The sequence below is a fragment of the Pleurodeles waltl genome, chromosome 10, assembly GCF_031143425.1.
Source record: "Pleurodeles waltl isolate 20211129_DDA chromosome 10, aPleWal1.hap1.20221129, whole genome shotgun sequence".
Classification (NCBI taxonomy): Eukaryota; Metazoa; Chordata; class Amphibia; order Caudata; family Salamandridae; genus Pleurodeles; species Pleurodeles waltl.
The window spans coordinates 764,445,448-764,471,304 of record NC_090449.1 but is presented as its reverse complement, the minus strand read 5'-3'; the positions used below and the strand labels follow the sequence as shown (position 1 = coordinate 764,471,304).

The window sequence follows — 25,857 nt, the reverse complement described above, 5'->3', positions numbered from 1 at the left end:
ATGGGTGTCGATGGAGGGCTGTGAGTGGTGTCCATACATTGGTGGTGCATGCAGTGCTGATTACTGGAATTGGTGGGTTGTGATGGTGGGGTGTATGTGAGGTGGTGGGGTGATGGGGGTGAGGTTGAGGTAGGGGTATGTGATGGCATGCAGGTAGGGTGTGATAATAGTAGAGAGTTGACTTAACAGAGTCCAGTCCTCCTGCTACTCCTGCCAGGCCCTTAGGATGCATGATCGCCAAGACTTGCTCTCCCCATGTTGTTAGTTGTGGGGGAGGAGGTGGGGGTCCAACGCCAGTCCTCTGTACAGCCATCTGGTGTTTTGCTACCAGGGAACGCTCCTTCCCCCGTATGTCATTCCACCTCTTCCTGATCTCATCACTTGTTTTGGGGTGCTGTCCCATGGCGTTGACCCTGTCCACGACTTTCCGTCATAGCTCCATCTTCCTAGCAATGGATGTCTGCTGCACCTGTGATCCGAATAGCTGTGGCTATACCCGGATGATTTCCTCCATCATGACCCTTAGCTCCTCCTCTGAGAACCTGGCGTGTCTTTGTGGTGCCATTGGTGTATTGTGAGTGGTGTGTGTGAGGGTGTGTGGGGTGATGTGTTGGGGTGTGTGGTGTGAGGTGCGCGGATGGTGTATGGGTGAAGGTGTTCTGTGGCTCTGGTTCTGTGGGTGCTCCTGGCGTGTCTCTCTCTCAGTTGTAAATTGTTTGTAGTGGTAAAGGGTTGTGGGTAATGTGTGTGTGTTTTATAGTGGTGTGGTGTGTGTATGTGTGTCAGGTAGTTTGAATTGTCCAATGTGGTGTTGTTTTGTACCGCCAATGGTTTACCGGGGTTGAATGTCAGCTGCAGTGATTCGTGGGTCATAATACTGTAGGCGTATTTCTGTTGGCGTAACAGTGTGGGTTTTGGTACCGCCGGTTTATCAATGACCTATTTTGTGGCGGACTTGTGTGTGTGTCTGTATAGTGGCAGATTTCTATGTTTGGGTCATAATATGCGTAGCGATATACTGCCGCGGTATGCTGGCGGCAGTCAGCATGGCGGTAAGCGGCACCTACTGCCAATGTCATAATGAGGGCCAAAGTGTCTTAAGTCTTTGCAAAACAAATAAATGTCTCTTAAAAACAATAAAGGTCTCTTGCAAGCACAAAGTACTTGGTTAGCGTTCAAAATCTCTGCAAGGGACCACAGAGGAGGCGATGTGTGGAAAATGGGGAGGTGTGCATCGGTTTTGCCCCTTCGCAGACTGACTTGCGCCGTTATTTTCCACGCAGGGGAAGACTGCGTCGATTTCTGGCACGCAGACTTGGTTCCTCTTCGGGTTGTGGGGTTTTCTGGCGCCCCGGGGACTGTGCGTGGAATCCTGGGCTTGCAGACAGAAGTCACAAGCGCTGCGTCGATCCAGTGGGCGTTGCGTGGAAATTTCTCCCGCACAGAAGGGGCTGCGTTGATTCCTCTCTGGAAGTCAAGCTGCGTCGTCCTGGGTCGGCTGTGTGTCGATCCCGTGGGACGTGCATCAAAGTTCTAGTCACAACGCAGGCGCCGCGTCGATCTTCTCCTTGCGAAGTAGGGCTGCTTCGTTCCGGTTCAGCGTGCAGTGGATTTCTCACTGTGGGGCAGGCTGTGCATCATTTTTAGCAGGCTGTGCATCGAATTTTTGCCGCACAAGGAGTCCAGTTGTAGGAGTGAAGTCTTTTTGGTCCTGAGACTTCAGGGAACAGGATGCAAGCTCTATTCAAGCCCTTGGAGAGCACTTTTCATCACAGCCAGGGAGCAACAAGGCAGCAGGGCAACAGCAAGGCAGCAGTCCTTGTCAGAAAAGCAGTCCCAGTGAGTCCTTTGGGCAGCCTCATGGCAGGTCTGGTTCAGGGATTCTTCACCAGCAGGTTTCTTGTCCAGAAATGTCTTTGAGGTAGAGTGTCTACCCCAAGAAGTGTCTAAAGTCTGTTATTTTGGGTCCTCTTCTTATACCCATTTTGGCCTTTGAAGTAGGCCTACTTCAAAGGAAAGTCTCACTTGTTTGTGAAATCATGCCTTGCCCAGGCAAGGCCTCAGACACACACCAGAGGGTTGGAGACTGCATTGTGTGAGGGCAGGCACAGCCCTTTCAGGTGCGAATGACCACTCCTCCCCTTCCTCCTAGCACAGATGGCTCATCAGAATCGGCAGGCTATACCCCATCCCCATTTGTGTCTGGAGAGAGGTGCGAACAGCCCCACTGTCAAACTAACCCAGACAGGAAATCCACAAACAGGCAGTCACAAAATGGTTCAAGCAAGAAAATGTCCAATTTCTAAAAGCGGCATTTTCAAACACACAATCTTAAAACCAACTTTACTAAAAGATGTGTTTTTAAATTGTGAGTTCAGAGGTCCAAAACTCCACATGTCTATCTGCTCCCAAAGGGATGCTATGCTTTAATCAAGTTTAAAGGCAACCCCAGGCTAACCTATGAGAGAGATAGGCCTTGCAACAGTGAGAACCGAATTTGGCAGTATTTCACTGTCAGGACATATAAAGCACATAAGAATATGTCCTACCTTAACCATACACTGCGCCCTGCCCATGGGGCTACCTAGGGCCTACCTTAGGGGTGTCTTACATGTAGGAAAAGGGAAGGTTTAGACCTGGCAAGTGGGTATCCTTGCCAAGTCGAATTTACAGTTTATAACTGCACAAACAGACACTGCAGTGGCAGGTCTGAGTCATGATTACAGGGCTACTTATGTGGGTGGCACAACCAGTGCTGCAGGACCACTAGTAGCATTTGATTTACATGCCCTGGGCACCTCTAATGCACTTTACCAGGGACTTACTAGTAAATCAAATATGCCAATCATGGATAAACCAATCAACAGTACAATTTACACAGAGAGCATATGCATTTTAGCACTGGTTTGCAGTGGTAAAGCGCTCAGAGTTCTAAAGCCAACAAAAACAGGGCAGGAAAAATAGGAGGAAGGAGGGAAAAAGTTTGGGGATCACCCTGCAAAAAGGGCCAGGTCCAACAGCTGTGAAGGGGGATGTCTAGAATGAGTCTGGCAGCGGTGTTCTGGATGTTTGGAGTTTCCTTTAGATTGTCAGGGTGTCTGCTGGCGACGAGTGTGTGGGTGATTGTTTTCCTGGATTCAACAGGGATCCATCTGAAGATCTTCTGGAGTAAGCGGAGCGCATGGAAGCAGGATGACAAGATGGTGTTGACCTACCAGTTCATCAAGAGTTAAAAGTCGAGGATGATGCAAAGATTTTTTGCATGGTCAGTGAGGGGGGTTACAAACACTGTGGGCCACCAGGAGTCGTCCCAGGCAGAGGCGGTGGGGCCCATGATGAGGATTATGGTCTTGTCAGAGTTGAGCTTGAGGCAATTGTCCTTCATCCAGGATGCAATTGCCTACCTTCCGCTGTGAAAGTTGTTCTTGCCGGCCTTGTGTTCATTGGTTACGGAGAGGATCAGCCGTGTGTTGTCAGCATAAGAGACAATGGGCCTCATTATGACCCTGGCGGGCGGCGGAGGCCGCCCGCCAGGATCCCGCCCTCCAAATTACCGCGCCGCGGTCAAAAGACCGCGGCGGGTATTACGAGTTTTCCCCTGGGCTGGCGGGCGGTTCCAGTTAAACCGCCCGCCAGCCCAGGGGAAAACGACCTTCCCACGAGGATGCCGGCTCGTAATCGAGCCGGCGGAGAGGGAAGGTGCGACGGGTGCTACTGCACCCGTCGCGTATTTCACTGTCTGCAAGGCAGACAGTGAAATACATTTTGGGGCCCTCTTACGGGGGCCCCTGCCGTGCCCATGCCATTGGCATGGGCACGGCAGGGGCCCCCAGGGGCCCCGCGACCCCCCCTACCGCCATCCTGTTCATGGCGGCTTTCCCGCCATGAACTGGATGGCGGTAGGGGGGGTCAGAATCCTCATGGCTGCGGAGCGCGCTCCGCAGCCATGGAGGATTCCAATGAGCAGCGGAAAGTCAGCGGGAGACCGCTGACTTTCCGCTTCTGACCGCGGCTGAACCGCCGCGGTCAGAATGCTCATTGGAGCACCGCCAGCCTGTCGGCGGTGCTCCCGTGGTCGGTGGCCCTGGCGGCCACCGGCCGCCAGGGTCAGAATGACCCTCAATGTTCAGTCTGTATTCTCAGACGATGGATGCAAGCGGGGCCCTGTAAATGTTGAAGAGGGTGTGGCTCAGGGAGAAGCCCTGCGGTACTCCGCAGCTCATTTTGGTGGGTTCTGACAGAAATGTTGGGAGTGTGACTCCTTAAGTTCAGCCACTGAGAAAGGAGTGGATTCAGGACAGGTTTTGTCGCTGATGCTGGTCTCATGGAGTCTTTCACAGAGTGTGTGGTGGGAGACGGTGTTGAATGCAGCTGAGAGGTCCAGGAGTATGAGGGCAGTGGTTTCTCTTTGGATGAGTAGGGTGCGGATGTCATCTGTGTCAGCTAGGATGAGAGGACCCGGTGCTATGGTTGCTTCTGAATCCTGATTGGGAATGGTCTAGGATGTGGTTTGTCTCGATGAATTCAGAGACTTGCGTGTTGATGGCCTTCTTGATGACTTTTGCTGGGAAGGGGAGTAGTGAGATTGGCCTGTAGTTCTTGAGGTCCGTTGGGTACGTGGATGGTTTGTTCATCAGGGGATTTACTTCTGTGTGTTTCCAGTCTTCGGGGAAGGTGACGGACTGGATGGAACAGTTTATGGTGTGGCAGAATTCGGGTGCGTTGAAGGTGCTGGCTATGTTGAAGATGTGGTGAGGGCAGGGGTTCGAAGAGGCCCCGGAGTGGATGCTCTTCACAATCCTCAGGGTGTCGTCCATGGTGTGCGTGGTCCATTTGTGCAGAGTCTGCTGGGGTATGGGGCAGTCGGGTTTGGCAGTTGTGGGTGTGGAGGGTGGGTCTTGGGTGGTGAAGCTGTCATAGATGTCACAAAGAGAGAAAGCAGAGACCTGCTGGAGTGAGATAAAGAGGAATGGCGTGTCTGGAAGTGGATTAAAGAGGCATGAGGTAGACTCCAGACTATGCAGCCTTGGTATTTGGCGCTGCAACATCTAACGACACCGGCCGCAGGCTTCTTAGCAGTGCGTTGGGCACAGAGACTCATTCTTTCACAAATTAAGCACGGAGTCCACAGTTCTAGGTGTTTAATTTTAAGAGAGTAACACAATATATTAAATCCATCAAACATGGAGTTTTTTTGCTACAAAAGTATTAATGTTCCGGAACACAGAAAATGCACTTGATACCAAGCTGTTAAAGGATTTTCATCAGTTTTGAATTGTTTTTCTAATGTGAAATATGCTAAATCAGGTTCATTGCTAAGGATTTTGGCATTTTGACTACATGAATAATTGTATTGGGAAATACTACTACTACTACTAATGCTACTGCTAATAATAATAATCATCATCATCATCATCATCTGTTCATTTGAATTCCTTAGTAAAAAAATAAAAGGGATTAAGGGGCAGTGGTGAGAATTACACAAACCCAATGGTAAGGGAAGTCAGTTGTGATTCATACCTATTTCTAAACAGCCTCCTCATTGCCAACACAATAATCAAATACTAATGCCATCTTAAATCCACAAAGAATGTTTAATAGAGCTAGGTCATAAGTAAATACATATGTGAATGCATGCCCACAATCCATTTTCAAAATTAAAATATAAGGCTTTTAAATGCAGGAAATTAAACAAATTAATTCTAAATAGCATGAGTGGCTAGCAAAGAGCACAAACTCGTTTTGATTTAGACTTATGTCTTGTACCAGCATTCAGTTCAACTGAATAAAAGAAGTTATCTTGATATGACTATTTGCTAGTCATATCACCCATTGAGCATCATAACCAGAGTTGAAGCAAGTTACTAATGTGTAAATATGAATAGAAATGGAAATAACATTCCCCTTTCCAAGTAGTCGAGATTGGCTTATTAGGGCATGGTGGGCAGAGCACAGCACTTTCCATTTCCAGTCATTGTGTTCACCAGCTAAATTGTGTGCTTGAACCTAGTCCATTAGCTTGACTAATTACTCCCCTGCACATGCACACTGCATGAAAAGGGAAGACAGCTGGACAATAGTCATCCTTCTACACATAGGGACCATTTAAAAAAAACGTTTGCTGTGCCTCAATGAAACACATGGAAACACCAGTCCTCCATCAAGCAAAGATGTCACCTCATCCCACCCACCTCTTCTGATTAGCAGAGCAGGAATGGACCGTGGTGGTGCCAGTGGAAGATGCCAATCAAGAAAGCATCGGACTGTCACTGCTGCTGCTTTGTTCCATCTGCTCCCCAGGGACCATATTAGTACATGTAGATTTGCTTATGTTGAAGTTGGTGGATAGAGTGGCCGGGGCCTGTGAGCATGGTTCGGACTGAAATAAAGCTAAATAGTGCCGAAACGTAGCTGGCATGGTGAGCATTCTTGGCAGCATTTGGCAATTCCTGGTGTAATAGTTACCATTCCTTGACATGTAGTGGGCATACTTGGTGACACCACGGCTATCTCTTGCCCGGTAGTGATACATCCTTGGCATATTGTGAGCTTTCATGGGAATATTCAGGCAATCTCAGGCATAATGTTGATGTTGACCCATCCTTGACATACATAGTTCATTTTGGTAATATTTCAGCTATCCCTGGCATTATAGCGGCCAAACTTTAACAAGTTATGGGCATTAATTGTGACATTCTGACTATCTCTGGCATAATTGCGTTCCATTCCCGACATAATATGGACACACGGTAACATTTACGACTGACCCTGGCACAACACTATCTCACATTAGACTTGTAAGGAGCATTTTTGACATCTGGGGATATGTGGTATATTAGTTGCCCATCCCTGACATTTTGAGACTATTCTTGACATTTTAGCAATCCCCATCATAAGCGTACATATCGTTGACATATTGCTGACTATGCAACATCATTGTCCCTATTTATTGTGTCTTGCTGGCACTTGAAGAATTGTGTGAAGAATGGTGTCTATCATTGACTTACTTTGGCTATTACTGGCATAATTCTATTGAGATCCCCTGCAATTAAGATAGACATCCCTGTTGTTTGATGATTGTAATGAACGGCCATTAAAAAGAAAAAGCTGCCCATACCTGACACTAGTTCGTTTGCTAGCCTCGTGAAAATGATAAGCTGATGTTTGTGGACCAAATAGTATTTGCTATAAATGAAAATCCGGTGTTTTTGGATGAAATGTTTTTCTTGAAAAAAAATAAGCTTCTGTTTGGTTTGAGTTTCCAAAATAAAAAAAGCTTTTTTTATGATGAAATGCTTACATTTTTAGAAGCTGGCAATCTGATGTTTCTGAAGATGATTGCATTTGTGAAATATACTGAAAGCGCACTTTTGAAGGATATCCAACATGAGTTCAGGAGGCTAACTGCTGATTTTGATTCCTTGGTACCAGAAAACACCTACTGCTAGTGCTATTATTTCATGACATAATGAGATACTGCATCTCATATAGATTCATAAGGCTTTTTAATATATTATCACAATTGCAGTCGTAGGCCATAGGATGTGAGATAGATTAACCTCTAAGTTGTCTATTCCTGCAAGGTCGATGCAGTTGAGCTGCAGCTTTGTTGTATGACCATGATGGATTTGTCTAGTCTGTGATTGTGAGGTTTGTTTTAAATCATTTTTAGCACTCTTTGTTTTGTTTTACTACTTTGAGGTAGATTTTATAAGACTGAGAATCTACCTTGAAAGGGCAAAATAGAGATCTAATTGAAGACAAATCATATATACATTTTGAAACATGAACATGTTACACAGTGCGACATTGCTTTACCGGATCTTTGTAACTGACTATAACACCACTGATTGGACATTTGTGCTGAAAATGTCACAGTTTGTTTTGCCCATTATTTCTAAGTTTTCTAAGAGATAGCTTGCCTGGCAGCTCAGAAGTGTTAGCTTGTTTCATTAATGCCCCTTCTGAACCTCCATGTTTGAGCCAGTTCATGTGCTTTGGAATCCCCCTTTATCTTCGAGTGTTTCTCAGAAAGAGTCTAATCGAACCCCCCTAAAGTAAGAACGGCTCACTTGGTTTGCTTGCTGTCTTGGTCTAGGCAATTATTTGCATCAGACTGCTTTCAAATTTACCAACAGCCAGCCTGTACAGTCTACCGATCACTGCCGATATAATATGACTTTCAATAGCACAGAATTGGGAACTTAAGTCCAAACATAGCCCACAGATTATGCCAGCCTTACATAACTGCAGGTGGGTAAATATTCTTTTGAATAGGGAGAGCAAGAATTTTAAAATGGAGAAAAAGTCTGATTTAATCACTAAACTGAAAATAATGGGTGGAGCATCCACGCATAGATTTAATTGTGAATTATCGTCTATTTTACTAGCTCCTCATTGTTATTATCAAAAATTGACCTCCATAATAGAGCATTGACAGACAGAATTAGTGTAAGTCGTCGAGAAAAAAAATGGTGCCTTTTAGCCTAAAATAGGTAGCATATATTGGCCAGTTAAACTCCTATTATCATATGACCTCATCACAAGTTGTGCAGTGGTATTTTTACAGATTTTTAGTAGCATTACTCAAATAATGTCCTACTCAACTGAACATTTTACCAGATTTGAAATTGCATCTGAAAATAGCACCTGCTCGTCCACTCACATTTTCCACCTGCTAGAATTTGGTGGAAAATGTGATCACAAAAGGGCCCGGAAATTGGTAAAAACATAAGTTGAAGAACCTAGTAATTCCAGGGCCAACAAGTTCTCATTCCGAGTCTCAAAGTTGTAATGGCTGGTAAAAGGAGAGTGATATTGCCTCATAACGGTGCTACAGCTCAGTGATGTGTATAATTGCTGGGATTTAGATTTCCCCTCCTTGTCCCTGTACATAAAAACACATATTGAAGTTCATTAATGAAGTATATTAAGGCAAACACACTTTTGAGATTGTTTACTGACCCTCTGTTAGGGGCCCTCGTAGTCCCATGTGGCTGTGTCAGATTACCATGCATGTTTGTTTTATTTTGTGATGCCACATGAGTTAAACTTTGATGGGTAATGGATATAACCCTAGTAATTCAAAGGTAGCGACTGATGCATTTCCTACACACTTCAGTGATGCCTGTTATGTTTCTCTGGAAGGTGATACGTTTAGGCATAAACCCCTTGTTGGCTGGGCATTGAAACACATGATACAGGTCAGGGATAAGAAGGCAAGCACAAATCTAAAACCGATTGTGTTTTTTTATGGCGGTGCCCTTCTGCGATGGCACAGATGAACTACAAAGTGAACTTCAAAGTAATAGGCTGCTACTGAAGGAGCACTCAGGTAAAAGTCTAAATGGTTCTTAAAAGTTGGTTCAAGCATTTCCATAGTACATAAGAAAAGTCTCTGAGACCAGCTGTGGCCTGTCCTTTAGGGCAGACGGGCCACCCCCCCCCACCACCTTTTGCCCCTCGTGAAGAGTGGCTGTCAGGCTGAGCAAAGGTCAGCCTGACAGACACTCTTCATGTTCAGCTCAGGCAGCCAGGAACAAGACATGCGTGATTTGCGCAGACTCCTGGCTGCCTGAGCTGAACTTTTGCGGGGCTGAAGAGGTCACAGCTCCTATGGGCGTGACCTCCTTGACTCAGCAAAGGTGCCTCGAGGCCCTCCCCCATTGACTCTGACATGGGCGCTTCAGGTTTAAGCCTTGAAGTGCAATGGGCGAGTGCCAATCACTGAATCAAGGAATTCCCTGGCACTGATAGTGCCTACCGCCATGGATTTCATGGCGGTTCCAAACCACCCGAAATCCATGGCGGTATGCAGGGTTGTGATACCGCCGGCAGTCTGGTGACGGCTGCCGGGCTGGAGACCGAAGTCTCCAGCCCAGCGGTTGTCACCGCCCTGGCGGTCGGAGTGGAGAAGTGGCGGATGAGCATGGCGGTAATTCCATTTATTTTCCCGCCGGCATGTTGGCGGTATAATTTACCATTAAATAAAAAATAAACATTATTGCTTAGGTAAAAAGGTATTTATGTATTCATAAAGATAACAGAAAGCTTGCTTCGAGTACTGTCAAATGAACAATGCAAGACTGCTTTTGGTATATGTTTGGCTTTACCTTTTATTCAGAAAGAGATCCACAGTTACTGTAGCAACATATTTACTTTTTCTATCAGGTTCATGGAAAATTGTGCACAATTATTTCCTATGCCTCAGTGCTTAATTTGAAAAAAACATAGGTGTCAGGGCCCACATCAAGAGGCGACTGCAGCTTGCACCACCCATTGCCCCCTCCAGCACCGCCAATGATAGAACCAACACAATTACCACCCTTCACACCCTCCAAGTGTGACAATTTTAGAATATTCTAGGTCCCAAAGGTATAAGAATGGCTTGGACTGCAGTTATTAATCATTTTCTAATGTATGTTGAATTAATCAACAAATGTTATTGTGTTTATCTCTAATTTAGGCAAACAACCCCACCATGTGGCAGACTGTCATAAGTGCTGGTGTTGACAATTAAATGCGGGTGTTGAGCACCGGAAAACACTGGCTCAAATTAAGCACTGCTATGTCTCCTAAAAGCCACTGAAAAACTCTCCAGGTAATGCTAATCTGCACAAAACTCCTATTCACCACACGCTCAGGCCCTGATTTAGAGTTCGGTGGAGGGGTTACTCCATCACATACATGACAGATATCCCGTCCGCCATATTACCATTTCCATAAGCTGTGATGGCATTGCAATACGTGACGGAGTAACCCCCTCCTCCAAACTCGAAACCAGGCCCTAAATGTTAAAACGTTTTTTTATTTTGTTCTATTTCGTTTTGCAGTGTTATTTTGCTGCAGTTAAATCAATGTTAGCATTTTGTTTGAACACACTAATTGCAAACATTATATTTGCTGTTGCAAAACTGCAATGATCATAGAACAAATTATTAAGAAACTGTTAGCATTATAAGGCATTTCAGATGGATCACCACCGCACACCACTTGTCAGTAGATTGCACCTTCCATCCACATGTACAGTGCAGGACAAGAAACAGCAGGGAAATCAGTTTCACCTGCATTTGCGTGCACTGAGCATCAGCGCCCACGGTATAGCATGCTGGATTAGCCAATAAGGGGAGAATGCAGGAACCTGAGAGAGTGGAAGCTGTCAGTCAGCCACTCCCTGTTGCCATTCCTTCCATTCACTATGAGCCTCCCCAGAGTCTAAGAGATAACTTTTGACCCTTGAAGTTGTTCTGAACCTGTTGTTTGTCTAAGGATGCCAAGAGCAGCATCTTTTTGTTTTCTGTAAAGGTGTGTTGTGTGTGTGTCTGTGCATGTGGGTGTGCGTGTGTTTGTGTTTGTGTGTGTGTGTGTGTGGGGGGCTGGAGCTTTTCAGGTCTTAATTTGTTAAAAAGCTACTGTCCACCATTAACTGGAAAAACAGTCCTATCTAACCATAAATCATAATCATGCATTGAAATTAGACTGTAACATGGGCTGTCATGACTAATATACATTTATTACATTCAAAATGCCCCATCCTTGTCATTACCAAAGAGCAAAATTGAGGTTGAAGTTCCATTTACCATTCTCAAGAAGGGTTATACACCAAGCTCAAAACTAAGCGTAAACACACAATCAAAATACAAAAACAAAAATGGTCACTGAATTAGGAAAGCTTTAAAAATATTTATTGAAAAATAAAGTGTCATCATTCAAGCTCGTTCTTTGAGATCCATAAATACGTTTTTCAAAGCAAAGCAAACACTGACTTTCAGTGGAGTATATATAGATTTAACACATCAAAAAGGAAAGCACGGGGGTAACTTAATATTCTCATTAGACAATTACAGTGCCATTGTGCAATTCATTCAGAACATTAAATTGAGTTACATAAACTATTAGCTTCACCATAATTATGGGCTGCTTTCTTCGGGACACATTGTTGGTGCTTCCATGTCACAGCATAATTAACTAACGTGCTTTCAAACCAGAACCATGCACCTTAATGAAAACAAGCTTTTACAAATACAATAGGATTCCCTTTGTCCAACCGTCCACCCAAAATCTGGGCAATGGTAAATACACTTGTCCTCAATGTATTTTGGAAAGATGAGCTCTGCATGCATACTCACAAGCCATTCCAGATGCTCACTTGCAATCATTCTTCTCTTATCTGAGCCTGCCTGAACATATTAAAATGACTTACTTTAGTACTTTGGCACCCCTACATCATGGCCACTGACAATACCACAGGGATTATGACCACTGTGCCACAGCGATTCTGTTTCTGGGGATAACCACTATTGTGCCAGGGCCATAAGTTGCTGTGGCAGTACAAACAGGTTGCCAGGGGTTACCATCATCATCATGCAAGGATATGCGTGTTGCCAGAAATTACGGCCATTGGGCCTGGGCCAGTCTGTTGCTAGGATTTTCCATTATTGTAACAGGGCCAGCATTTTTATCAGAACTTACCCCCAGTGTGCTACATTGTGCATGTTGCCAGGGATTGCTACCATTCTGCCGGGACAAACACGTTGCCAGAAATTACAACATTTGTGTCAGGGTCAGCATGTTGATACAGATTACCAGTATTGTGGCAGAGCTAGCAATTTAGCAGATATTACTTCATTGTGCCACAGTGAGCATGTTATTAGGGAATACCACCTTTGTGGCAAGGCCAACATTTTAGCAGGGATTACCACCATTGTGTCAGGGTCAGCATGTTGCCAGAGATTATCACCATTTGCCAGAGCTAGTATGTTGCTAGGTATACACCTTCTTTTGGATTCTAGATGGAATCTTGGGAACGCCCATCACCATTTATTATATTTTCTGGCAATGTAGCAATAGTGTTCTCGACTAATATCATGATTTGTGGACTAGAGATAAAGTTATGAACTTTTCTTTCACCTCACTCCCCCTTTCAAGCTTCTAGCTTTGGTGAATGTGAAGGGTTTACGTAAATGTTTGACAGTGTACTCTTTGTTTGGTCACATTTTTAACACATATGAAAAAATATGTAAATGCCATGATGTCTATGCAGGCCATTTTTCATTGTAAAAGCACAGAGATTTGGCTACTAATGTTTTGTTGTTGTCACTGAAATTATAATGACTAGAAGGTGGCTATACTAATATGTTGAATCCTACTATCACAGACAAGAGGAATAAACCAAGAGATGCCTTTGATGAGATTGGCATATATATTTTGATTGAAGGCTGGTTTTACACGGAAGCTAATACATGAGGTATAACTACATTTTTGAAATACACATATATAACATATTAGTGGGCTGTTGATGAAATAGGGGCTAGCTAGATTGCTACCTGGGCTAGCATAAACATATGTAACCAATAAGGTATTAGGAGTTAAATAAACCGCTCATTCAAAACAAAAAGGCAACATTTACTCTGTTAGGCCACTATGTGGTAATGGTTAAATGACGATGAAAATGTGTGGAGAAAGCCAGAGGGGTTTAATTTTAGTACCCAATACAAGGAATTTAGAGGGCCAGCTCATTGTACATGTAGAGTTTTGAGTTGTTGGTTGAACGGGAGAGGGTGACTCATGTTCAAACAACAGCCACAATCCCTATCAGGGTGAACCTCAAAAGTCCTTAGGTTAAGATGTGGTTAATTTAGCTTGGCACAAAAACAGTCAGGCTTAATGGAGACGATGTGGAAAGTATTTCTGCAACATTTCAAACAGTGCTAAAGTGAAAAACAACACAAGAAAAATTTCACAGTGATTTAGAGAAATAGGGTATATGTAATAAATTATAAGACACCAACAGAAAAAACAAATTCCAATCAGTAGAACAAGAGTTATGCAGTTTTAAAAATGTCAGGTAAGTAAAATGCACAAGTTGAGGCAGACTGCTAGGGAGTACAGGCCGGATACAGGGACCAGGTTAGTCCAGCTCATAGCATTACCTTCAAAGTCCTGCATGAAGAGTTCAGTTCGCAATGGAAGGGGCCACAAGAAGCAGGCAGAGCATTGGAGATGGTTGTTTATATTGCCTGAGGAGGAGGCTGGGCATAATGGATGGCTGTCGCTTTAGCATGAAGAGCCTGTCGGGTTAGGTGGACAGTTGCTGGGGGAGCCTCATGTTGGCAGTCAGCACGAGCTGTCGATGCTGCTGCGCAGAGTGCAGATCTCACTCTGCTTTGCTTCATTGATGGTCGCTGTGATGCAAAAAATTTGGTTTGACAGAACTTTGCTCTGGTGGTTGGCATGGGCAGCCAGATCTTGGCTTGAACAGACCTGTTCACATTCAGGAAAAGCCCACAACTTCAGGTTTTTTACTTTTCTTTGGGGTGAGCTCAACTGAGGCCACATCAATGGTCCAGGACCTAAAGAGAACCTCTTGGTGGTCAGGAACACACTTCAGCAGAGGCCAGTAGGGCTCAGGCAGGTCAGCTGGACAGTTGCACAGAGCTTCTTTAAATTGGTATGTCCCTGTAGCTCAAACAAGGGGTCATTCTGCTGGCCCTTGAGATTTCTTCAGCCTGGGATGACGGGTGCAGGTCTAGCTCAGCAAGCAGGGCAGCAAGCCATAGAGCAGCAGAGTGACACAGCAGCAGAGTAGCAGTCCTTCTGACAGCAAAGCAGCACAACAGTCCTTCTTCTGTAGCATCCACTGGTGCAGGAGTGTACTGAAGAGTGGGTCTCAGGGCCACCTTTTTGTACATAGTGCCTTCTTTGAAGAAGGAGAGTTTTCTAGAAAATTTCATTTGAGAAGCTTGATGTTTCCTGTCTCTTCTGGCTACATGAAGAATGCAGGAGGTCTTCATGTGAATGCAGAGCACTGCCTATTCAGTTGCAAGTGGGGCTATGCCCAACTCCGCCTTTCCCTCACTCTACCAGTTGAATGGTCCATCCAGGCACACCTCTACCTTCTATTGTGTGGCTGTCTGGGAGGAATAAGCAAAGTTCACTGCCAACTACACCCAGCCATGTGACCCATGAACAGACTGCAGGCACCAAATAGTTTAGGGTAGGAAATGCCAACTTTCTTAAAGTGACATTTTCAAAATTGTAACTTAAATTCTCACTGTATCATTAAAGAGGATTTTAATTACAATTTCCCAGACACTAAACGTGAAATGTTTACCTGTTCCCAATCAAATGTTAGCACTTATTAAATGTAATAAGCCAATCAAATGTTATTCTGTGGGAAAGGTAGGCCTCACAGTAGTGAAAAGCAAATTTAAGAGCTTTTCACTTTCAGGACATATAACACTTAAAAGCACGTGTCCAACCCTTTAATTGCAATGCACCCTACCATATGGGCTACCTACGGCCTACCTTAGGGTGACATATGTCAAAAGGGGGAGTTTAAGGCTTGGTAAAGGGGTTATATTGCTTGCCAAGTTGAATTGGCAGTTTACAACTGCATTCATGCTGCAATGGTAGGCCTGGAGCATGTCATAAGAATGTACTTAACTGGGTGTCACAATAGGTGCTGCAGGCCCACTAGTAGAACTTTACTTACAGACCCTGGATGTATGGTATACCACTCTACAAGAGACTTATGTTTGAAGGAGAGGACAGGCATGTTAGCACTGGTTAGCAATGGTAAAGTGCACAAAGTCCTACGGCCAACAAAAATGAATTCAGCAAAAATAGGAGGGCAAATCATTTTGAGGAATACCACCCTAAGGCTGACAGATTTAATAGTGTATTTATCTTTGTATCCTCTTATTAGACACCCAAATGTCCTTAGTTGATGAGTGAAACAAAACAAAAGGTTTGGTAAAGAAGGATCCAAAAGAGCTGGTGGTGATAGAAGGCTAAGCAATGTTATTCATTTGAGATGCTGAATGCTTCATGAGATAGTTGTTCTGGTTATCCTTTTTATGTACAAATAGTTATGTACTGAGGGTGGATTCACTATAAACTTCTTTCCCATAACTGTTTTAAGATGACCAACTATTGTGCCATGGCTAGCATTTAACCAAGGCTTACTAACATTGTCCCATTGCCAGTAGGTTACATGGGATTACCACCATTGTGCAAGGGTCAGCATGTTGACAGGAATTACCATTAAAGTGCCAGGATCAGCATTCTACCTGAAATTACCACTATTGTGGCAGGGTGGGAATTGTGAGGAATTACTATCATTGTGCTAGAGCCGGTTTGTGAATAGGGATTACCATTGCTGTGCCATGTTGAACATTTTGCCATGCATTAAAACAATTGTGTAAGGGCCTATATTTTACCAGGAATTAGCACCATTGTTCCAGTACTTGCATATTGTCAGGAATTACCACCATTTTACCAAATCTAACATTTCAGACATGGGAAGTGGTCAAAGCAAATGTGTGTTCACAAAAATGCAGACAGGCACTGACAGTCATATACTCGCCACACACAGACATACTCATACAAAGACACACAGATATAAAAACATGCACCTGGGAACATACAGGACATATGTGCACACACATGAAGACAGACACACATACGGTTGTGTGCGTTTTTTTAGCTTACCTTTCTTCTGACTCCTGATGCTGCTTCTGTGGGCCTGTCTCTTCTCTCCTCTTCTGGCCTGAAGCAGCTTCCGATTGGTGCATGGGTGGGGAGGTGGTAGTTAATAGGGAGTGCAGAGGAAGGTGAATGGGTGGAATTGACTGACTTGGTGGTGATGAGGGCAGGGCTAGCTAGCAACAACCACCAGGTGTCCTGGGCATGAGGAAGGGGCAAGCACAATGGAGGCACTCTTGGAAAGATATTCTTCTCTGTTCAAGTAATCACCATGCATAGGGGGAGCTAGTACAGGCATTGCTGCAGAGGGACTCTGCTATATGAGGTGAATAATACGCTTTTCAGTTCACATAGCAATGCTTTTGTATGCCTAGTGACGTCTTGAATGTCTGGCATTGAGACAAAACCTAAAACTAGTCAAGGAAACAGACCTATTACTTACAAAATAATGTTTTAACTGTTACAAAAGATGACCATAGCCAGATAAATACATGGACAAAAAAGCATGTGAGCAGCATTACTGTTGTCACAGGATTACACTTTGAGGCAACTTTACTGAATTTGGCTATTCACCTTTTCATATGTAAAGGTATTACAAAGTGTTTTCTCCACTTCCCGAAATAGGGGCGTAGCCGAATTTATTAGTGCAGTTACTACTAATAACTTTTCACTCATACGCCAAGGTCTCTGACAGAGGACAGCACTCTCCCTCAGGTAAAGTACAGGGAAATATTAAAAAGCTTATTAAAATTTCAGAGAAATTAGTAATTAGAGTTTTAGGTTAGATATTAATGTAAGTTAATTGCATACATTGACATCAAATGTAGAACAAAATAAAAAATAGTGCAACAATATTAACCTAATTTTTAATGTAATAATTCATTAATTTAAATATAGTTAATTAAATTCAAATAATTTTTTTAAAGGTTTGTTTAAAAAAAAATCATACCTAAACTAAAACGTTTATATTTTTTCTATGTATAAAAAATGAATAAAACTTATGTATAGAATTAATGCGAATTACTGTAACTATTTTCAAAAACTACATCTATAATTATTTTTAAATGAAAAACGTTATTTAAATAGTTTATAATAGAATAAAGATGTTTTATTGATTTATATTTTTTTAACATTAAATTGAAATAATATACATTTACAAATACTCAAAATTATGTATTTTAACATCATGGCCTGCAGGGTTGTATTTTAAATCCCTGCCTCTATTATTTTCAAAGGCAGAATTTTGCAATACCAGTGGTTGGCCGTGTGTGGTGCTGAACGTACTCCAGCTCTCAGCTGGAGTGCATTTACAATTGTTTTGAGACCTTTTTGACTGTAGTAGTTTTAGAAGGGCAGTTTCTAAATAGAATGGGCCTACTCTCTTCTGGATGAGTGCAGGACCCTAAAGCCCGCCTTAGTCCTGCCTACCCCCCCCCATTTAGTAGTAAATGTTCCCCATTTTACAGTCACTTCCTCTGCCCCTCTCACATTTACCACTATATGGCATGCATACTTGTGCGGAGACATCTGCAGTCAGGGCAGAGATTGTTGCACAGAAAAGATGGGAGAAATAGAGGCGAAGGCCAACGCTTATTGATTTGTGATTAGCATTTTCAAATATGTGAACAGTACTATTGTAGTGCTGCTAACCATCCTACAAATTCACTTTTTGACTGGGCTCCATGATGGTATTATGCTTCAAGCTGATGAAAAGCAGAGTCGATCATTCTCAAAATAACTCCTGATTGCATATAAGGAACGTGTGCACAAATATGTCATCATTTAGTGATGGGTGTAACAGGATATCCATTGTAAATTGGCACATATCCTGCTATCCCCCATCAGTTTCTGACTCTTCTATTAAAGTTAGGGTAACTATTAGGTTTCTGAGCGAGGAGCTTCAGCTGACCAGCCATCTGAAATTCTTAGCCAATGATCCATGTCCTGCAGGGCCATAGGGTTGCTAGTGTTTCAGTGCTGGGAAGCTAACTCTATTTAAGGCCGGTGCTCTGATGATGTTTTTTCCTAACCATTAGCACCATGTAAGGCATGGGGGTTACATACAGGAAACAACAGAAATTCTCTGACAGGCAAGGAAAATAATCCATGAATGGCAGTTATATTTGGTGTTGCTAGAAATGACTTCAGGAGTAAGTAGACCAGCGAAGAGAGGGGTTTGGACATAGACAGGATTGTGGGAAGGAGATACAATCCCACGAAAGAGGAGTGTAGGATAAGGAGAGTGATGGTGACTAATGAAAGTACATTCTGTGTGGAATTAGAAAAACAAGTTTGGGATCTGTGGGAGTTCCAGAATCCTCCTGGGAAATATGTGTACTAGTGAATATGAGCAACCCTGGAGTTTAGACATTTTCAGGCATGGCTTAATTTTCTTCATTTGCATATATCATAGCACACTGAATAAGTATTAAGACAAGTCCAATAGTCAATTGTTCATGGTTGATTGAAGTGCTGATTTGTTATTCAAATCAAAGTTTCACAATATCTTCAACAGAACGACAGCTGACACGTGTTTTGTCCTCTGGACTTTCTCAAGGATGCAAATGATATATGTAAAACAGACTCTATACTATTAAATTGACAACAATAAATCAACAAAAGAGACATACCCTCTTTGTCAAATTTGTGGTTGTGATGTTCCCTTATGAAGAATCCCAAAGGGCAAGCTGAAGTGCACTGAAAGTGAAGATTCCCCGGTTTCAAGACATGTCAAGCAATCATAGTGGAATAGATACACTAGTGCACCACATGAAAAGTGAAAAGACAGCAAAATAGCTAGGTAATAATAGAAAAGTCCCAATGCCAGAGTTGAATGCTTGAAGAAATAGAACCAACCACCAGAATATCTTTTTGTTCTTTGGCGAGTCCATCTGTTAGTCACTTCTTTCATACATATACAGCGCCAAGGAAAGCTGACTAGAAAAATAAAGATATATAAAAGGACAAAATGTCAGAAACATCATAAACCTATCGCCAATGTAGTACCTGATAAAAACAATGCAACAATGTAATAGTAGGAGATCAAAATTAGTTTAAGTGGTAACAGAACAATTTCTACATAGAAAGTAAATACAAATGACCAATGCAGGAAAAGGCTGCTAAAATAGTTAAATCTGTGGCAAAACCACCCTGCAAGGTAAAGACACTATTAAGGTCATGGTTTTGGGTGGGTCTGATCAGGACTCTGGTTGGGGCACCCCTTGAGGTCCTAGAATATCCCAAAGAGGTAGTGTACTGGGGCAGAAAGGCAGCTAAAGGAATACATGGAAAAGGACAGCTATGGACAGGCACAGGAAACAGGAAAGTAAAAGCAGAGGAACCCTTGTGTGAACAAACAGGAAACAGATTACTAATGGACAAACACACTGGCGTTGTACACAGGGTAGGGCGCAGAAGCTCCCATAGCAACAGGGAATGTCAATGCCTCTGTGCAGTTTGCTCTTACAGAGAGTCACCCCACAAGCCCCATAGAAAGGAGGCAGCAGAATTGATTCTGTCTCTGGACCCTAGAGCAGAAACAAGGATAGTACTTACATACACAAGACAAGCTCTTGTGGGTACAGCCGGAAACACAGTGGCGATTCCTGGAAAAACAGCAATAGCACACTGTCATTGTTAGGCATGAAAGACAATGTATAACACTAGACAAAGGATGGGGGCTGGAATTGCCTCCTGCAACCCAGGAGCCAATCCCAGAACAAAGGAAAACACTTATACACTGGTGAAGACTGATAGAACACTTTCCAGACACAAATACCCAAAAGGAAACGGAAACAGAAGGAACAAACTAGGAGGCAGGGGCAGGAACTGGGAACAGGCTCAGGCTGAAGCAAAGGCAGAAAAGGGACTGGAAAACAGAGCACAAGCTCTGGCTGGAACAAACAGGAATGGGAAACAGAGAGCAGGCTATGGCTGGAACAAGCAAGGACAGGGCTGGAATACACGGAGTAGGAATACGCAGTAAACAGGACTGGGAAACAGAGAGCAGGTTCAGGCTGAAACAAGGCAGGAATAGGACAGAGAAACAGTGCAGGCTCTGGTAGAAACAATCAGGTACAAGGCTAAGAGATAGGGAGCAGACTCTGGCTGGAACAATCAGGAACAGGGCAGAGAAACAGGAAACAAGTTCAAGCTGGAACAGAACAGGAACAAGACTGGAACACCATCCGATAAGGGGTCTGTCACACAAAGGAATCAAACTCCAATGCACGACTAAGGATCTTGAGGAAATGGCTGCTTATAAGCAGTTCCAAGCTGCAGAAAACCCCAGGTGGAATCACATGACTGGGCTGCACAGGAGAGATCTCAGGTGTGTGTAGTTTCAGACACTCACAAGTCCTGGCGCAGAGGATCCGGTGAAAAGGAGCAACTGGATTTCTCCCATACAAAACAATGTAAAACAGAATCAAGGCCTTCCTGACTACCGGGCTGTCTATTATGGGATTTGCAGTCCCAGGAAGCAAATGTAATACTACAAAAGCATACCTTGTCGAAAAGAGAAACAAACAGGAGTCAGCAAGGGACTAAAGATAAGTGTTCAAGGTGATTCCCAGGCTACTGACAGTCCCCTTACAGCGCCCCCTAGAAATAGGACGACAGGGTCGGAACACAGCCGGCCAAACATACATGTGCTCATTGCTCGTCACCCCCTTGGCCCCACCCCTGCTGGCGGAGTGGGGGGGCAAAGCTCCTCCACCCTTATGAAAGAGCCACCCATGGTTACTATAAGAGGAAAAATATACGACTTGGGCTTCCACCTTGCGTATTTTAATTTAATGCTGTATTATGTGTCACCTTATTTCTCTGAAACTAGATATTTGTAATACATGTATTAAGTCTAAGCAAATGATTAACTGTTGTATACACGTGCTTTTAAAAATGAACTAAAAGAACTATAATGACGTTAAATGGAATGTTATGTTGAAGTGTGAAAAGTTTGGAATATGTTTTGGTTTAGTTCATACAATGATAAATTGTTAAGCTAACAAGTGAATCACTAATAAGCGTCACTTGGGACATAATTCACCAGTGCCACGAAAATATTAGGAAACTGTTCTAAACAGTTACAAAAGCAAAAATATCAATATGTATCGTGCTCATCTGAATTGGCTATGAACAGACTATTTATTACATTTTGTCAAAACTATGTGTTCTATGACTAAATCTTAAATTCGAAAAAAAGGGAAAGAAACGACTAAAGACAGATTTTGGAAAGTATTGCTTTTTCAAGACGTCATACGGAGATAAAGACCCAGAAAGACTGAAACGTAATGTCATGCGTTACTACTGTTTGTAAATGTTTAAATGCTTCTGACTTAAAAAGTAACAATGTGTTACTATGGACTCCAGGTGGCGCCATTTCTAACCTATATGCTATGTTGATTGCACGTTTCAAGATGTTCCCAGAAGTGAAAGAGAAAGGGATGGCATCTCTTCCGCGACTGATTGCCCTCACATCAGAGCATGTAGGTGGTTTTTTTTTCTATTTACTTTTATCCTCGTGATTCTGTTTATTGACTTTAAATGTATGCAGTTCAAAATGTGAAAGCGAACCGTGTTTAATTATGCGTTATCTAAAAGTGCGACAAGAAATGGTTTTGCCAGAAAAGTTTTGCTGTTTTTCGCAATAAATATATTTGCTGGGGATGATATATTTGTCACACGTTTCTAAAATAATTCAATCACGTAGAAAATAATTAAAATTCTCATGTCGGGATATATTTGCTATTTACATTTATCCTCGCGATTCTGTTAATTGACTTTAAATGTATGAAGTTCAAAATGTGACAGCGAACTTTGTTTAATTAAGCGTTATCTAAACGGAGCGGCAAGAAATGTTTTTCCCAGAAAGATTTTTGCTGTTTTTCAGAATAAATATATTTGCTGTGGGTGAAGTCACACGTTTCTATAACAACTCGATGACGTAGAAAATAATTAAATTCTCATATCGGGATATATTTCAATTATCAAATCACCGTGTCTCCCCTGAAATAAGTAAATTCGCTTAGTTCAAGTACTTTGCTAATGTTTCAGGCTCTATGAAATAAAATATTTTTTTGGCACTGTGAGAAATGCTAAGCACGCAGGTCGTTGTTTAAAATCGATGTATACACACGCTTTTAGGAATTCTAAGAAGGCTGGGTAATTTCCTGTTAATTCAAGTATCGCTACTAATTGAGAATGGTAAACGAAGGGCTGCAGTGAACTAAATTATAACAAGGAAGGCAGCCAGCAATGAAGGTCATTACTACATTCAAATGAAGAATACCAATGCCTCCTCAGCTGAAGACCTCATTGTAACTAAGCCATGGACATGGGGTAGAGTCATGGGTGCAGGTATAAACAGTGCAGAAGGTGCTGTAGCACCAGGAGCTAGGTTTGTGGGAGTCCCACTGGTCCCAAAATCTAGTTGTTTTGTAGTACCAAACTAGGACATTCGGGTCATATTTTTCTTGTTTGCCTTAGGGCCAATGACTGGGATGGGACTAGGGCAGAAAATAGGCCCTGTTCACCAAAATAAAAGTAGTCCCCATTTGTGAATAAAAAGCTAAGAGCGGCACGTTTGTCATTGGACCAGTATAGAACTTGTAATGACGCACGGTATTACTGTTTTGCAAGATGATGTAGAATGCATGGTTCTCTGCTCGCTACTGCAGGCAATGTTTGTGGTAACATCAGGGAAATTACCAGCAAGCCCCAGCATACCATACCATAGAAGAGGCCCACAAAGTGAAGAAAAAAAAAATCTCAAACATTGACCTGTCAGACCAGCCCATCTCGCCATATCTGGCCTTATAGGCCAATCTGAATCTGTCCAAGACTCCCTTGCTACGCCACCAGGTTCAATGTAGTTTTGTGCATTCCATGAGCTGCTATCTGCATACCACAGTCAAACCATTCAAGCTTCTTTTGAAAAGTATGTTAAGCTATAATTCAGCCTTCCTAAATGTACTTTAATGAGGAGTATGTCATACACTAAAGGGATGAAGCCACACAAGCAAATTTTTGGGCAAAAAAATATGGTATTAAAGGTACTAACTAGGGTGATCTTCTGAAAATAAAATGTGGCCAAATTGTTCGAGAATTGTGATACATGCAAAGAGGACATGAAAGGAAAAAAACCATATAGGTCCTCATTTCAACATTGGCGGTATTTACCGCCTACCGCCAAGGCGACGGCCGTCAACATACACCGCCGACGGTCATGGCGGCAGACGGCGGTAAGGCGGCGCTGCTGACAGCAGCACCGCCATGCCAGCAAAACACCGCCGACCGTATCATGACCAATGATACGGCCTGGCGGTGTTTTGCTGGCAAACGCTGCTGCTGACAGCAGTGCCGCAGACCGTCTCCAGCCAGAGGACCCCCTTCAAGCAGGTAAGTCGGGTTCTTCGACCCGAGGGGGGGTTGGGGGGTGTTGTGTGTATGTGGGGGGTGTTGTGTATATGGGGGGCTGTTGTGTGCATGTTTTGGAATACGTGCCTGCGGGTGTAAGTCTCGTTGAATGCATGCGTGAATGAGTGATCGTGAGTGTTGTGTGTTGTGAATGCATGTTTGTGACAAGGTATGTTGGTGTGTGTTGCGGTGTGTGGGTATGTATGTGTGCATGCATGGGTGGTGGGGGGTATGCGTGTGTGCATGTGTGTATATGGGTGAGGGTGTGCATATGTGCGGGGGCAGAACAGGGAGGGGGAGGTGGGGGAGGACTCCGGGGAGGGGGGCAGGGGACACCCCTATCAGTGCCAGGGAAGGAGTTCCCTGGCACTGATAGTGCCTACCGCCATGGTTTTCGTGGCGGTATATTTGGCACGAAAACCATGGCGGTAGGCCGGGTCGTAATCCTGAGGATTGTGGCGGCTGCCGGACTGGAGACCCAAGTCTCCAGCCCATCAGCCGTTACCACCCTGGCAGTCAGTGTGTTAAAGTGGCAGATTTGGATGGCGGTAACTGCCATGGTCCAAATCCCATTTTTTTTACCGCCGGCCTGTTGCCGGTATTCCCGCCACTTTAATACCAACCGCCAGGGTTGTAATGAGGGCCATACTGTCACAGGCAAAGGTAACTGTTTCTATGTTTTTAGTTTCAAGAAAATATGCATCAAGTCACATGCATTTACTTTTTTGAAATGCACAAATGGTTGTGATACTTTACCAAGGGTGAGGGGTTGCATAATGGATGGCAAGTTGCTACATATACTATGGCTCTGGCCTAGTTCTACAAGGTTTGGCTTCCCCAGCCATGGGTGTCTGAACTTAGTTCAGAGCACAAAGGCGTGAGTGTGAAAGTTGTAACCCCACACAAGCCCACTTAACATACTTGTCAGAGTGAGTCTTTGCTTCCTGGGTGGCTGACAGGCCTGTAAAGAGTCAGAGATGCAGTGGTAATTCAAACCCAAATTTGTTCTTTATAATAGCACAAAAGTACTAAGGGCCGGATTTATACTTTTTTAGCGCCGCCTTTGAGTCATTTTTTGACACAAAAGTGGCTCAAATTTCCAAAATTCAATTATATTTGTTAAGTTTGCGCCACTTTTGCATAAAAAAATGATGCAAATGCGGCACTAAAAAAGTATAAATCAGGCCCTAAGTATTTCAACGGTCTCGTCCTGTTGGTTAGTACATGAGTAATAACCAAATAGGGTATAATTAGAACAGCATTAATGTATGCCACTAACAATGAGATTAATGTGAACATTTATACTATGATTGGAATGTTTCTAGCAACTTAACACCCTAAAGACTACTTCTATGCGCTACATTATGAAAGCATGGAATTGGCTAATGTGCCTCTAGAGTTTCTTCGGACTCTGCATACCTGTTCACATTGGAGAGGCTGTGGTTATCAGATTTTGACCAGAAAAAAAGTTCCACTGAAAGGAAAACACACGCCAGCCTGGATGATGTGCAAGCAGTGTTTGAGTTGTTGAATGTGTGAAGCAGAGTTGTGCATCACTAAAATATTAATGAATCTTGATGTTGTTATCTGTAAGTAGATCACTATGGGGAACTATGTAGAAGCTGAAGATGAGATGACAGGTGACATTATGGATACCTGGGGGATTCTGCAGGTGATACGGATCTTGTGTGAACTGGAGTTGCCTATGTGAACAAACTGGTGCTGATTGGAAAGGCAGGAGGGAAACCAGTGAAGGACATTGCAGGGGCATCCCATTGAAGACCCAGGGGTGCATATGAGGATGGGATGGTCAACTGTGTCAAAGGCCATTGAAAGGTCCAGTGATATGAGGAAGTAGGGGTCATCTGTAGTTAAGAAGACATCAATGTGTAATGTTGCAAGGCTGCAATCTCCTTGCTGAGGCATTATCTGAAACCAGGCTAAAAAACATACATT

The 25,857-nt window shown here is 43.4% G+C and overlaps 1 protein-coding gene across 1 annotated transcript in view; it reads left to right on the top strand.

The window, feature by feature from the left end:
- Window positions 1-25,857, top strand: part of GAD2 (glutamate decarboxylase 2) — a 508,839-nt gene that overhangs the window by 143,072 nt on the left and 339,910 nt on the right. Inside the window, exon 7 of the mRNA XM_069211360.1 lies at window positions 21,856-21,971. Within this exon, the coding sequence (XP_069067461.1) occupies window positions 21,856-21,971 (116 nt within the window). The remainder of the gene's footprint in view (window positions 1-21,855; window positions 21,972-25,857) is intronic.